A 16,259-nucleotide genomic window follows, 5' to 3' on the forward strand; every position below is an offset into this window, starting at 1 on the left:
AAATCGACTTATTCTGTCATTTCGGGATGAGGACATGTTGTGCAATCTTAATGTGGGGGCCAACCAGCAAGTAGCCTATTTTTGCATCCTGCTTCTTTGTTTGCGGATCACTTTTAAAGCTGAGCTGAGATCAATGCCTAGGGATATCACGTCGCAACTTCGCACTTTGGCGGCCCCATGTGGCAGCTGGGGGTTAACTATGTTTTTTGTTTGTTTTTAAGTTTGAAGTAGCTTCATTACCCAGAAATCCTTTAAGGTGATGTCACTGCTGTCACTCTGCTTTCCTAATCTAAATCTGAGTCCAGGTTTCTCTGGATAGAGCGCTCACTCACTTGTTTTGTATTTCAGTCTAGACCAGCGCCTAGACAAAGCAAATAAGAGTGAATTTACAGCGTTTAGAGGTTTTGGGACACTGGATAGGTATAGCAGGTCCCATATAACCCCTTAATTGGTTATGAGCTGAACTTTGATTCATTCCTACATCTAAACTTAAGACTGCAGATGTTGACTCTGACAGTTGTCTGTTGAATCTCTTCCTAAGACCTATTTCTACAGACATGTTTCTCTTTCAACTATTGCTTCTTTGTTTTTTGCCACTGTCCTCTTTTCTTATGTAACCTTCTCCCTTTGTCTTTTGTTGGCCTTGATTTGGAAGCACATTCGTCTAGAAAAGTGCCATACAAATAAAGTTACTGTAACTTATTATTGATTGAGACACAACATGGCCGTCTCCATTGTAAGGTGAGAAACTTCTCTGCACATCTTCAGCTGAGACACGGTCTTATTTCTGTCCCATTTTCTGGACCAGGCCTCAGCCCCCAACCAGTTCCCACACTCAGATGTATAGTATATGATGAGCCATCAAAGCAATTTAATTCTATTCATAGATCATTTACTTTACATGAAACACATTTTGAGAAACACTAAACTAGGATATTCCTGACAATAGAACAATCATAGAGAGGTGCTAGAAAAAAGATTTGACCAGCGGAAAGAATTACGATTTTTCAGCGATGCCCATTGGCTTAGCTACCAGAAAAGAATATCTCTAGAGCAAAAACGAAAGACAGATTTTCTGATAGAGTGTTGCTCCTATACTAAGAGGGGCGGGGGGGGGGGGGGGGGGGGGGGGTCTAATCCAAACTATATGAAACACAAAAACATGGTGAGAAATCCACTTTTTATTTGACCTCTTTATTGGAAATATAAAGCAAGTTAAAGTCTACAAAATAATCCAATCAGTCTTTATTTGACTGGATAGGGGAAAAACAAAAGCAAAATATACAAACTTGCATGACTTACTGATAGTTTTATATCCAGAAACATTACTGTTGCGCAACAGATTTGGGGTATATAACAAATATGAAAACAGCACTTCAGGCATCTTCTTGTACCGTACTTCAGTGGATTTTCTATCGACTAGAATGAGAGTTAAAACGTCTCGTTATATTATATATATTATATATAATCAGAGGGGGATTTGTTCAGGTTAAGATGGGGATGGTGGACTAACCAAAATAACTCAAATTTAGACAGTCAAATCAATACCAAACGGTAATTTTCTAAAATATATTGTTGACATCAGGAGCTGCAATTCATTAGTTGTCATTATGAGAGCGATGTCATTCCTTTCCATTCCAAATAAATAATCCCCTCTTGGATAGATCTTGCAGATTAACATTTTATAGATTAACAGAAAATCTTTTCTGAGAAAACATCTTGTTTATCCTTAAAAACTACACCGGATGAAAAAAACAGTGAATTTATGTAAATACGTAATCTTTTTTTGTGTGCTACACCAGTATCAAGTTAGTGTTGCAGTTTGTTTTGACTCTTTTGCAGATCCCTGCATCTCCAAATGTCTTTGTTGTTGTTTTGATCTGTTTGGATTGAAATAATATGACATGCTAGATATTTCATGACTCTCTGGCAGCAATAAAATCTAGTGAAAATCTACTGTTTTTTTATGTGCTCATCAACTGCAAAATGTGGGCCCTTTTTCACGGCGGCCATGTGCCGCAAAGGCGAGGTAAACACAGGGGTACAATCATGGAAGTTGGAAACCCTCATTAATGTTTTGTTTGCTGCACCCGTTTACCCTGCCTTTTCAACACAAAATGGCTGCTGTGAAAAAGGCCTATTGCGAATAAAAACCGATGCTAGGTTTTGTTATGTTTTGCTGTGCTGCATCATGTATAGTATGTTTGACTGTAAGTGTTGCTCGCAACCTTCTTGGCAATGAATTTCACTATGAATAACTTTGGAATAGCATCGTTTCATTACAATACTGCATTATTGTACACATTTATTCCTCAGTGTATCATTTGAATGTTGTTTTTTGGCTGATAGAATGCAAAATTTACTTTTGCTTTATCATCTGGCGGGAGTGTTTGTGCACGGCCTCCACAAAGGCGGCCACGCTCTCCGGGTCCATGTCGGGGTACATGCCGTGGCCCAGGTTGGCGATGTAGCCCTTCATCCCGAAACCATCCAACATCTTCTTCACGATCTCTGAAATACGCTCCTGAGGGAGAAAGGAGGGTTGATGATTTACTATTCTGTCCCGTGATTTCTGTGTGGTGATAGATGTATATTGAATTTTGATATATCGTCCTATCGACCTTTGAGATCATAGTTAATCCAAGGAACGCATAGTGGTTCTGGGTATCTGGGTGAGACATGACACATTTGGGTCCCAGGATGAACGTATACTAAGATAGTATGAAAGTATATGAATTGCAGCATGCAGCTTGTGCCAAACAGAAGCTATAGAGCCTATAGTGACACAAAGGAAATGAATGAAAAACTCCTCGAGACGGGATCAGGTCGACTGCTTGAACAGGTTACTAACAAAATAGGATCAACTATAAGATAAGCACTCCTGATGTTTTGCTTGATTGTCTTTGCCCTCCATGTATGCTTAATGTAGCTGTGATTGTTTGGAGGCCCAAACCAAAGCGGTAGTGGAGCAGCATACCTTTGGAGCGTAGAGAGCACAAGGGTCCATGTTTCCCTGGAGGCTAACCTTCCCTCCTGTACGCTCCCTGAAAACACACACCATAAAAACACACACACACACACACACACACACACACACACACACACACACACACACACACACACACACACACACACACACACACACACACTCCTTTAACCAACAGCTTAAGTATTTGATGAGCAGACCAGGAAACACCAATGTTTGTGGACTTAAAGCCGGTACAGAATGACAGACTGGGTGGGGACTAGAGAGAGGTCAGCAATGGTTAACTTGCTTCTCGGGAAAGGGGACAGCGGTGGAATCGGTGTTAAAGCCACGGGTCCATGGTGTTCAGGGCTCCATGGTGTTCAGGGCTCCAGCACACTTAAAGCAATGCCATATTCCCATAATCCTGCTTAGCTCAGCTAGAATTTCAGCCCCCCACCACCACCACCACCACCAAATGTAGAAACAAGAACGTTTTGGCTCTAACCTGCCATCAAGCAGTAGTAGATAGAGAACGGGCTCCTATGTAGTTATTTTGGCACATGAAGACTGTTTTGTGATCTTTTAACAGTGTTTCGCACCCCACCTCCACCACCACCACCCAGCCGAACACAAGTTGTATGACTCCGTCCCTCAGATGTAGTTAGCTGCCGTTCAGCGTGGAGCCATTGTTTGCCATGTGACCATGACACTGGATTTTGAAGAGGCTTTTGAAGAGGCTTTTGAAGGAGGCGATCCATGTATTGATCCCTCTCTATTCATGCTCACATTCCACAGAGAGTTCCATGCTTGAATCCTTGCACACTGCGACGCCACGGGACGGCTGGCTTTTGTGAGAGATCCATCGTTTTGAATAAAACATAGGCAGGGATTTTTAACAGAAACGCAAAGTAGAAACTATGACGACAAGTGTGTGTGTGGGTGTGTGTGTATGTGTGTGTGTGTGTGTGGGGGGGGGGCGTCTTGGCTTTGACCACCTTTGACTTGTCAAGAGAGGCTGATGTGAAGGTCATAAATAGTGTAGTGCCCTGGTACTGAAACAATACTGCGGGCGGTGCCTAATTTGCAAAACACCAAAGTTTTCTTTTTGCCCCCCAAGTTGTAGATGTCATATTCACTATTATTGGCCTGCCTAAAATTTTCAATAGCAAACATTAATTCTTGCAAACAAATCTTTACTGAAATGGGGGCAGGGGTTATTGCATTTTTAGGTTATTCTATTTATTTAATTTTCTCCTAGTTTTTCATGAGTTGTGGGTTTTAGAACCAAAACCACAATTATTGAATTATTGTGTGTGTGTGTGTGTGTGTGTGTGTGTGTGTGTGTGTGTGTGTGTGTGTGTGTGTGTGTGTGTGTGTGTGTGTGTGTGTGTGTGTGTGTGTGTGTGGATCTTGGCATTGACCACCTTTGACCTGTTGTGTGTGTGTGTGTGTTACCTTGCTGATCGTGGGTCAATAGTCCAGTCCAACCCGACCACCTCATAGTGAGACTCAGACAGATCTTCTAGAGCGTAGTGGCCGTCCTTCGCAAACACAATCTGGAACACACACACACACGTTACAAGTACAGATTGTGAAAAAAACTTTTCCACCCATCAGCATCAGCCGTCTTTAGTAAAATGGCACCATCTACTGGTGAATTATAACAGTGATCTAGATTAGAGTAGAATGAAACTTTAATGATCCCTCCTGGGGCTGTTGCAGCAGCAGAGAGAAGGTAAGAATAGAACAAGAGTGCTGAAGCGAATACCACAGGTAATTATAACAAAAGAACAAACAGAATAATACAACAGATAAATAAAGCCTGACTTGTGTCTTTGAAGACAGTGTGAACATGCATCATTAGCTGTTCACATGATCAGGCACACAGATGGTATTTGTGCAGAAATATGTGACAATGTGAAAATGTCCATAGCCAGCTGGTCACATAGTACTGTGTGTATGGGTGTTGTTTTGTGTAAGCAGGTGTTTTTCTCTCTCTCTCTCTCTCTCTCTCTCTCTCCCTCTCTCTCTCTCACCATGGGAACGTCCTGTCCCGCCTCCTTGAGCTTGTCTTTGACCCGCCGTGCGATGTCTCGGAGGTAGGGCAGGGAGAAGTCTTTAAACTCGGCCGGGCCCAGGCAGCCGGCGTGGGACTCGAACACCTGCAGAGCCTGGACAGCAAGGCACAGAAACAAGTGGAGTTTTGTCATTTAGTGAAACTGCATTTCATCAGGTTAGAGTTTTTCCAAAGGGAGACATGGCCAAGCTAGCAGCAGCAAATTCAGATGCAGACAAAACTATAAGCAAAAATAAAGAGAAAGACGGAGAGGAACAGAGAGGGCAGAAACTGAGGTACAGGCTTAAAACAGATGACTTAATACAAGCACTGACAGTGTCCAATAGATTTGATCGTCCATAACAACGGTGTTAAACGCATGACGAGCCATCAGTTCTTTACATTTCACGTCTTTACACAGGCTTTTCCACAGAGAAGGGGCTGAAAACACAAAGACTGTCTTGCTCCATCTGAATAAGAAGAGATAACTCTTCTTATTCTTCAAATGGGAAGGAATACCGGGCCACATGGAAAAACACCAGGCATCATCTTAATGCTTTCGGCAGCACCAAAGGCAAAGTACTTACTTGACAGAAAATGGTCAAATCCACAACACAAGATTCTGGAGTCTATAGGCGATCTGGTTGATTTTAACGACTTGATATAAATTAACTTGAAAATGTCGATTCTATGTGGAGTATCTGCAAAGCCATGGCAAAAATGGCAAAGTACTTTATATGATTTTGACCAGAGTTTGTTTGGGAATACAGACTCGTGTGTGCTCCATCAAATTCTGCTTCCTTTGTGGAAAAAATTGCTGCCTCAACCGCATTTTGTGCTGATACCGAAAAGCATGTTTGTTTCCATAAGGACTATTTGCAGTAGCTGCCACAATCAGCAAATAGTATTTAGGTCCAACTCTGAAACACTTACAACTCCCACAACACCATCAAGGTGCGTCATACTCTGAAACTCTTACAACTCCCACAACACCATCAAGGTGCATCATACTCTTGACAGGTTAATAACCCCCATCAACTTTTTGACCGCTACTTCCGCTGTGTTCCCGTCTACACACATCATGAAAGCCCGCCTCTTCCTCGTCGCCAATGGTGGCTCGCAATCAAGCAGCTGTCGTCACGCGGTCTCTTCGATAAAAGTTTCTCAAACTTGGGAAAATGCTCGACTCTGCCTAAAAAGATGCCAGACACGGTGCTTTTCCACAGTGGCCGACCTTACGTAAAACAAGTACAGATGCTGCCCAGTCCCACGGCGCTGTGGTAAGGAAAGTAAAAGTAGGGCATGGCACAGGAGAATCATGGCTGAAGTTTGAATGAAAGGAAGGAAATGCTTGCGTGGGGATCTGACGTTATTTCTATTAGCCTATATAGCCCCTATAATACATTATTACAGCATACTGAAGTGGGCTGCAGGCATACTATATATTTATTAGTAGCGGTAATGTGACATGGCATAGACATGGGACTATTTAATTATCTTATGCATGTAAACATCATATTCTCATCGTCAGAGTAAGAGCAATAGTTGCAGTATTTATAGTTGTGTATCAAAACTGACCATGATAAACCTAGCTCCTGTTATAAAGTTATGTTTATTATTATTGGTTGGATTTTGTCATTTGGCAATAGTAACATCAACTAGGACTTGGCTGTGACACCACATGTGCAAAAGTACGCAAACAAGACAACAGTGTGAGGTTGACAATGGCAATGCTGTCATTTTGAAACAAACAGTAGAGTTATCAAGCTGACAACAACTACCCCCTCCCCACCCCCTAGTCACTCATTTCATTCATTACCTCAGCACTAACAATCACACTGACTACTGACATTGATAATGACACAGCTGACAGTAATCCTATGGACTGTAATAATACAATGCCCCCATTTACCTTGGAAAATAAAATGTAAAGGCTCGCCAATTAATTAATTAACTCTAAACTGACAGCTAAATGGAACAATTACACGCTCCCTCATATGAAAAAGGATTGTGGGTGTTTCAATGAAAATTTAAACGAAAAAGGTTGTGTTAATATTCCTAGCTAAGGTTTAATAATTTAACTTTTACTTCGTTCTCACTGCTTGTGTACAGGTAAGCACAATAGAATCAACGTACTGCTCACTATATATAAATGTACTGCACCATGACACAGATTCTATGTCCTTGGTTTAAAGGAGTGACCTGCCTTTGCCGTCCCTATAAAAAGACGCTGACAGTTTGAACAAAGTGGAATGGAGCAAACACTGTGATGAAGGAAGGGGTCCTGAATAGAGCCAACACTGACTACGTTACACTAATATTCCGGTTTTTGCCCATATTCAGAAAAAGACAATATTCCGATTAAATGAATAATCCACTAATATTCCCGTTTACATTCGTAATGTTATGACGTCATGCGAGCAAAGGAGGCAGGAAGGGACCCGGAACTGGGGGTAACCCGCCATTCAAAACAATGATCGTGAATGTGAATTTCATAAATAAACAAGACACGTACGTGGTCTGAGCTTGAGTTTTTAGCCCCGAATATTACAAAAGACCCCATTAGTTCATAACTGGTCTAAAGTTGTTTTATAGTAGTCGGGCACACTTAGTGACAAGCAAGACAACAGTAAAATGGACAAGTTTTTGTATTGAGTTTGGCGTCAGTGGACGTAACCCGAGCCCCGTACCCCCAGCGTTGCGTAGCAACAACACCGGAAGTACATCTAGAGTAACATTATCCCTGACACGTCAGGGAGGGAGAGAGAGAGCATTGCAGGTAGAAACAGCGGAATTTTTTGGTTGAGAACAGAGCAGTCCTTGACTCTATTCTTACCACCTGCTGCTGAAAGGTTTGGCGTTGCGATATTTGCGCATATCCAAAAACCTGTTTATATCCAAGTTTTTCATATTAAAAGTAGGCTACGTTAGGCCAGAGTCCCTCTCTCTTTAAATCACTCTGGGTTTAGTAGGTATGTTTCTCATCTCCTTCCAATCAGAAATGTGGGCTTTTCTTTTCGCATGCCAGAGACGATAGATTCTATGATTATATTGTCTCTTCTAGTACACACCAGCTGACCGCAAACAGGCAAGATGCGTCGCAAACTGTGGTAAAAACCCTGATTGAGATGCATATTCAGAATACCCTGTATATATTATGATCAAATAATGCTCCTAAAACCCGAATAATACAGTAGTGGAATATCCCACAGGTCTTAATCGGAAAATGGTAAATTCGGAAAAAGGCCAAATTCGGAGAATGCAACCGGAATATGCTGTTTACATGACCCTCAACAAATTCAGAATATTGTCTTTTTCCAAATAATAGTGGAATATTGTGTGCATGTAAACGTAGTCACTGTGATGATGGGAGGGGTCCTGACCTGTGCTCCGGCCGACACCTGTCCCAGCAGGTACTCCACGATAACGTCAGTCAGCATCTTCAGCAGCATGTGGCTGGCCTTGGGGTGCTGGTACAGCCAGCGCTTGGCCTTAGAGTGAGTGGTGGAGCCTCCGCCTTCTATCATGTAGGACATCAGTGTCCACTGTGGACGAGAGCACAGAGGAGGTCACAGAGGGAAAGACAATGTATCGATGTGATTCAGGGCTCAACAGATATGGGCCTCTGAACACTTGATAAGGATATTTTTAGATTTAAGCTGCATGATAGACAATATTTTGTGCTGGTATTCAAAATTATCTTTAACATTATTATTTTTTTCTGTGCCCAAAAATTACAAGGTGTTTCCCCCAGAATGTTATTCTTGTCAGGGTGGATGCATACTTGAGTGTAATCTGGAGAAAACGGAATTTGAAATAATAGTTTAGTTAAATTAAGTAAAAATCACATTCAATTTGACAATTTTTCCATGCATGCGCGTGTGTGTGTGTGTGTGTGTGTGTGTGTGTGTGTGTGTGCGTGGTCTGACCGGAGCTCCGGTGAAGCCGATGAGGGGCACCTTGCCCTCTATCTTGTGTCTGGTGAGGGTGATGGCCTTGAAGACGTAGCCCAGCTCCTTGGCCACGTCCACCTTGACCCGCAGACGCTGCAGGTCCTCGGGCTCCTTCAGAGGCTCCGGGAACGTGGGACCTTTCCCCGCCACCATCTGGACATCCATGCCCAATGCCTGGATGCAGGGAGATGGATGGAAGGATGGATTCTCATGTTCTCACTTTTGAGATAATGATAGTCGCCTACTAGCCTAGGTAAACCCAGCCCCCACGTGACCTGCTCTCTCAGTTCCCAGTCACTAGCTAGTCATAGTGACTGAGAACAGGTCTGAGAGCAGGTCACGTGGGGGATGGGTTTACCCAGGCTAGTCGCCTACTATCACTCAGCTGTAGTGTATGCTGCTAGACTGTATACAAATATGGACGTAGCCACCGTGTTGTCACCCATTGGTTTGTGGACTCCCGTTTTGAAGCCTCGAGTTTGGCATTTTGCCCGTCGCCATCTTGGTTATTTGGAGCCAGAAGCAGCTAGCGCAAGATCAGGGGTTTCCCACAGAGCCGCCTGCTATTGGTCTGTGATTGGCGAGCCGCACGATCACTGGACAGGTGACCTGTCAATCACGCGTGATTTCTAACCCCACATAGGATAAGCAATAACCACGCCCTGTGCCCGCCTACGCAGCAGTCAAGCGCCGGGATTGGCCAGGAGCAAGTATTTTGTCTTCTTCTTTTGACAGCTGGAATCTCCCACACCACAAACACTGGAGGGCACGCAGCCCAGCGATTTCATGAACCAACTGAATAGCTCTTGAGAACGGACAGCGATTTCGAGAGCGGACATTTAAATGAATTATGGTCACCTACCTTCCTTAGCATAGTAATAATAATAATAAGCATAATAATTGTAATCTACACAATGTACACAATCTACAAAAACATGCATGTGTTCACGTTCATAGCTCATATAATATAATGTATCATATCGTTAATTTCCTCATATAATATAATGTATCATATCGTTAATTTCAAGCTCAATTCTTACCCAGAGAAAAGGTACAGCACTGAAAATGTAACAAGCAATAGTTTTTTAAACATCTTTATTTTAAAAGATGAAAAAACCCAGGCGCTTTAGTCGCAAGCTTCAATGCTCCTGGCCAATCCCGGCGCCACAGGGCGTGGTTATTGCTTATCCTATGTGGGGTTAGAAATCACGCGTCAATCACGCCCCAAAACATTGTTTCATCTATTTTACTCTAAACTGGGCCATAATTTACAAAATGAACATCATGTTGCATTGAAGAAGACTTGAAACTAACGATTGAGACCATACGCTCATTAGGAAAGTGTTTAATGATGTAATAGTGAGAAGTAGGGTCATTTTCCCATAGACTTCTATCTATAGAATTCTTCTTCGCAGTTAATGGAGTCACCCCCTGCCGGCCATTAGAAAGAATGCAGGTTGAAGACACTTCCACATTGGCTTCATTTTTCATGAATGGAGCTACCCCCTTGCTAAAGTGTTAGCATAGAGCACTGGAGCCAATGATCTACCGGGGACATATGGATGATTTGGGTGGTCTCATCCCTTAACGGCCAAATGACCAACAGACCGAAGCTAGGCGTAACACTAACGGCTAAATGACCAACAGAGCTTGGCGTATTCCTTTAAAGCTAAGCCACTTACATACAAACACACTAAGCATGACAGAAAAGAAATGTGTACTGGGTAAATGGGAATGGCTTAGCCTTAGCCTTACCTGAGGGATAACCAGGATGTCAGAGAAGATGATGGCAGCATCAAAGGGGAAACGTCTCATAGGCTGAAGGTGGAGGAGGGGAAACGACTACATAAGAATGGGGAAGATATGGTACTGTACAAGCTAGACTTAAGGATATAAGGGAGGATTAGCCCATCTATACAGAGTTTATCCAGCAAAGAGCATGGTCTTCTACTGTACCTGCTCTATTTGTAAAGCGCCGTGAGATAAATCTTTGTGATTTGGCGCTATATAAATATTAACTTTATAGGAAGTGGTATCAGACTGGTCTTCTCAAGAAAAGAAAATATAAGTCAATACTAAAACTGAACATGTCTTTTTTTAAATGGTTACTGATGGTTGGTTATCTTGTGCCAATGACTTTGAGTTCATAGCTTACTCATCCTTTTATTTATCATTAATAAACCTGATAACAGCATTTCAAAATGGCTTAAAATATTTTAAGTATTGAGGTACGGTACACACAACTTTTTAAAGAGGTTATTTACATGTGCTTAGAAACTATGGGCTTGGAGGTTAGTAGTGTAAGAATTGTTTTTATTAGGTTAGTGTAAGCACACATCTGTCAAATCAATTTTGGTGTTAAGATTTTCTTCAAAATGTGTCCCCTTAGAAAAAAGTATGAAACCGCTGTACTGCTGCACCACTGAAGTGACAGACAGGGACACGATGCTGCTCCCTTTCTTAGCTGTGGCCAGCAGCTATAAGTCACTCTGTTTGCTTGCTTACTTACTTGGTTGATCAGTCCACAAACAGTTCACCATGTTTAGCAGGCACAGTTTTTGCCCTAAGAAATTTGTCAAGCATGTGTGTGTGTGTGTGTGTGTATTGTGTTCATGCCAATTGGCTAAAAGGGGGGTTGTCAGGCAAATTTCACAATGGAGCGGATGACATCACAATGGAGTGACTGTCTGACATTGCATATCGTGTATATATGTATGTATGTATGTATGTATGTATGTGTGTGTGTGTGTGTGTGTGTGTGTGTGTGTGTGTGTGTGTAAAAATCACTGCTGTACCTGTAGCGTGAGCTCACAGCAGACCTCCGGTGTCTGACATGTCTCAAAGAAGTCCTTCCCTGCTCTGGACTCACGGAACTCTGTAAATTATGAAACATTAATGTTCCATAAAATCTAATTTGAGCAGGAAACCTAGAATGCAAATCGGAATAAACATAACCAATAGCCAACAATTCCTAGACTAGAACACATTAGGTAAAAATATGACAACAAATATATGAAAAATGCATAAATTGTAGGACAGCATATATGCAGGGACTGGAATACGGTGGAAGTAGAACCTATTAAAACAAACACAATGTAATAAATGTGGCTAGAAAATTACAATATGAAAATATATGAAAGATATGAGAAGATTTACAATTTGAAAATAAAATATAAAGATTGTGTAATTATGGACACAATATGAGAAAAAGAGATGGCTTTGTCTTTTGGCCAACATTATAAAATGGCGTTTAACAATACACCATTTTAAAATTTCACTCACTACATAGCCTTTAAACCGGCAATATGCTGGAAATTGATGAGTTATTTAGTCGTTAGTCTAGGGCTGCAACTAACGATTATTTCTATTGTCAATTACTTTCTCGATTAATCGATTAGTGGTCTACAAAACTATCAGAAAATGGTGAAGATTGTCGATCAGTGCTTCCCAAACCCCAACATGACGAAATATTCACAATGAAGAAGCTGCTGGACTCAGATAAAGCTTGTTTTTCTTTTTCCTTGAATCTTGTCGTTGTTTCATCGTAACAACTTGTGCTTGAAAGCAAAAATAAAAGAATCCAATAGAGCAAGTCTATCTGGTAAGGTGTGTGTGTGGGGGGGGGGGGGCACTATTGGAGTAAAGACTAGACAGACGCTAAGTGTACCTGGCAGGTATCGTCCAGCCTGTCTCATACACCAGACGGGGACATGTTCCGTCTCCTCTCCTCGCGCCGCTCGCAGGAATGTGTCGTTCTGCAGCTGGGGGAAGTCTTTGGGACTGGAAGGAAAACAACACAAGGTAGAGCAGTGTTTCCCCTACATTCATTCAGCAGACAGACGCTGATAGAGAAAAGGGGTCATTAAAATATAGTAAAGTACATCTGCAACCAAATGTTCCTTTACAACACAGCAATAAGAATAGTAAAGTATCCAAAGAAAATCAGTACTAGGAACAACAACGTTCCCAAAAACCAGAACTGGATCCAAAATTTGCATCGTCTTCAAGCACAACACCTACACGAACATACAGAAGAAACACTGCATAGTATTGAATGGAGTGTTGTGGTGAACTCAAAGACACAGGAATGTGACGGAATGTGACGGACAGTACAACGCATGTTTTTGGCCATTTCGTTTTCAATACTCAAAATTCAATTTACTGCACTTTGTTTAGTCCATAATAGAATGAATTGGCTTGTCTTCACTATTGTGGAGTTGTATCTTCTCCCAGCCAAGCATTTTAATATTCCAGTATGACAGCTAAATACAGTAGGACATTGGACAACTAAGCTTCCAAATTACAACACTAAATTATAACATGGGTTTTTTGGGCGGTTCAAATGCGTAATAAAATGCCCTTCTTCCATGAGAGAACTGGGTCTAGCAGTCTAGCAGTCCACTGGGTCCAGGGCTACAGTAAGTAGGTAAGCAGGCTCCTCTTATCTGAAATGTAGGCGCACCCCTCCCTTTCCACCACACAATCATATTGGGCATCCAGCAGAAGAGTTGAAAATGCGAACGTGATTATGAGAGATAACCTCCTCTCCTTTCTTATCGTCTGACAACAGTGGAACAACGGTTGAATGGAAGGAAGGCTGCTGTGATGCACCAGTGAGACAGGCTGACTGTGAAATCCAGTTCTCACTTACGGCAAATGGTTCAAGATGGTATGATGACTTTACTTTTAATCAAAATTGTTAGTTGGACAGAGACTGCTTGGCCTTCTAACAGCTGGAAATATGTCTGTCAGTTTCTTTTATGAAGCTATGCTAAACTGACATAACAAGTCATCCGAGTCATCGTGTCTCAAGTCAAGTCACGAGTCTTTAACTTCCAAGTTCAAGTCGAGTCTCAAGTAATTTATTTTTTGTCAAGTCAAGATGTGCAAGTCATGAAAACAGACTTGAGTCCAAGTCACCAAGTCTCAAGTCCACATGTCTGGTGTTACTGTTTATAGACTGTAAAGGCAAATTAGACACACAATAATGTGCTGTGTGTCATTCAGTCGAATGCTCCTCCAAGCCAAAAAATCAAGTAATGGGTTAAAGAAATTAGTAAGTAGGCTAATTTTCAGAATGTGTTTAAGGTGACATAGTTGGTATTTAATTGAGAAAGTTCAGAATTCAGATAGAGTAAGCACTCTTCAATTTGGCATTATTATTAACCTTTATTTATACAGGGGGAGTCTCACTGACAGCAATGCTCTCTTTTTCACGAGTGCCATGTTCACATTCACAACTGAAAGCTGACCAGTACAACCCCAGTCTGATCTGCTGGCCACAGCTCCCCTGGAGCAGTTGGGGTTAAGGGCCTTGCTCAAGGGCACCTCATTTCAATAACAGATTAGGTAGGGTTGGTTCACCTGTTCCTCACTGTGCAGGTCGGTAGCAAGCAATGCAACAATTAAACTAAATCCAGACTACTAAATGGAACATGTGCCGAAATTACCAGACGGCCCACATGATGCAGAAAACGCCGGCGTCAACTCATGCTGCACCAGGTATGTAACTTGGCTTGGCAATGAGCAAGGCATCATTAAATCGTTATATTCTTCAACTGAGTTTTGTTAATGGGGGTTCTCCATACAAGGAAGAACGACGCGTGGGGCTATGCGTAACGTTAGCATTTGGTTGACAGGGTCACGGAATTTGACAGTAAAATCACCAAATATTTAAAACGTCAATGAAGAGAGCATATAAATACAGCTTGTACTCTAACGTTATCATGTTTCATAAGCATGCTACAAGGTCGTTTTATAACGTCTGTTTTTGACAGATAGCAACCGAAATGCTAAGCCAAACTGCTAACGTAATAATATGTAAACTGCTAACAACGGGCCTACTTACAGGATTAAATCGTCCTTGTTCATGGTGGAGGGGCTTCAGAGATGCTGCTGTCTCTCTGTTGGGAGATGTCGGTTCACTCGGTTGCACCCTGCAGCACCTAAACTGTCATTTGAACTCCCACCGGCTGCTACACCCATAGAGGCTACACCCCTTTGCTCCAGGGCGCGGCCATCTTCTTCTTCTTCTTCTTCTTCTTTCTATTTCCGGCAGTTTAAACGCAACATGGCGTATTACTGCCCTCCTCAGTTCTATACTTCAACTACTCCCACAATTGGAAAAAAATAAATAAACAAAAATAAATAAATAAATAAACACTATATCCTCTGATACAACTCTGATTCATGCAGAAATGTCAGCACTGCCTCTGTGATCAGCTGGTGGTTCTTATTCTTCAGGCCAAAGAAAGATTTGAGAGAGAAAGAAGAAACTCCTACTACTGTTAACCTCTTATAAAAGATTTCCCTTTCTTTCCTATACCTTCTACATTCTAGGAAAACATGCTTCACAGTTTCAGGCTCTCCACACTCACACCGCCCATCTGGATGTTTTCCCACAATGAACAAGGTACTATTTAATCCACAATGACCAAGCCTCAGTCTACATATCTTGACCCTATCGCTCCTAGACCCATATCCAGCCAAGTTGATTTTGACCTGAGGCTGCAGAGAGAAATAATGCCTCCCCTTTGTCCCCTTTTCCCACTCAGCCTGCCACTCAGCTTCAACTCCTTTCTTGATCTTCTCTCTGAGCTCAACTCTTCCCATTGAAATACTTATTACTTCTTCCTTTTTCAGGCTCTCCTTTGCAAGGGAATCAGCTATCTCATTTCCCTGAATCCCAGCATGCCCTGGAACCCAGCAAAACTCCACTGCACAGCCTGCCTTCTCAATCCTATATAAAACTAATATTATTTCATGAATGAGATCAGGCCGAGCTTTAGACCTACCTGCACTCACAGCCATCAGTGCAGCAGCCGAGTCAGAACATATAATCACCTGGCTTGATCCCACTTCCTCCACCCACCACAATGCCCAGAGAATGGCAAGTAATTCTGTTACAAATACAGAGCTGCCATCAGAGATTCTCTGTCCCTTACCGATCCCTAACTGAGGCACACACCACCCAAATCCTGCCTTCCCACTCTCTGGATCCACAGAGCCATCAGTATAAACCTCCAGAGACCCTGAGGCTAAAATGAATTTCTCAATTTTTCCTACAATCTCGCCCTTGTCTTTCTCCATCAGAAAACTAAATTCAATATCCCGGTCTGGAACTAGCCAAAATGGCACTGACAGCCAGCGAGTGTGCTCCGCAACCCTTACCTGATGTAACCTCAACTTCCTGGCCCACTGATCAACACTTGACAAAAAAGGCTTATACTTATCACTGTCTCCTGCCCCTGAAAGTAAACACCTAGCTGGGAAGGTCAGACTG

The 16,259-nt window shown here is 42.2% G+C and overlaps 1 protein-coding gene across 2 annotated transcripts; it reads right to left on the bottom strand.

The window, feature by feature from the left end:
* Positions 1 to 1,184: 1,184 nt before the first annotated feature.
* On the bottom strand, positions 1,185 to 14,972 carry urod (uroporphyrinogen decarboxylase). Of its 2 annotated transcripts, XM_083659248.1 has the most exons (11): positions 14,826 to 14,972; positions 12,645 to 12,757; positions 11,773 to 11,852; positions 10,733 to 10,795; positions 8,954 to 9,151; positions 8,408 to 8,569; positions 5,005 to 5,139; positions 4,424 to 4,524; positions 2,978 to 3,044; positions 2,364 to 2,524; positions 1,185 to 1,880 (listed from the first exon to the last, which is right to left on the bottom strand). In XM_083659248.1, the coding sequence occupies exons 1-11, from the start codon at positions 14,846 to 14,848 to the stop codon at positions 1,805 to 1,807; spliced, it is 1,179 nt and encodes a 392-aa protein (XP_083515374.1). In that variant the 5' UTR covers positions 14,849 to 14,972; the 3' UTR covers positions 1,185 to 1,804. The 2 variants fall into 2 exon arrangements, with proteins under 2 accessions (XP_083515374.1, XP_083515375.1); XM_083659249.1 differs by having other exon boundaries at positions 1,185 to 2,524.
* Positions 14,973 to 16,259: the final 1,287 nt, after the last annotated feature.

This window comes from Poromitra crassiceps, assembly GCF_964638095.1.
Source record: "Poromitra crassiceps genome assembly, chromosome: 23".
Lineage (NCBI taxonomy): Eukaryota > Metazoa > Chordata > Actinopteri > Beryciformes > Melamphaidae > Poromitra > Poromitra crassiceps.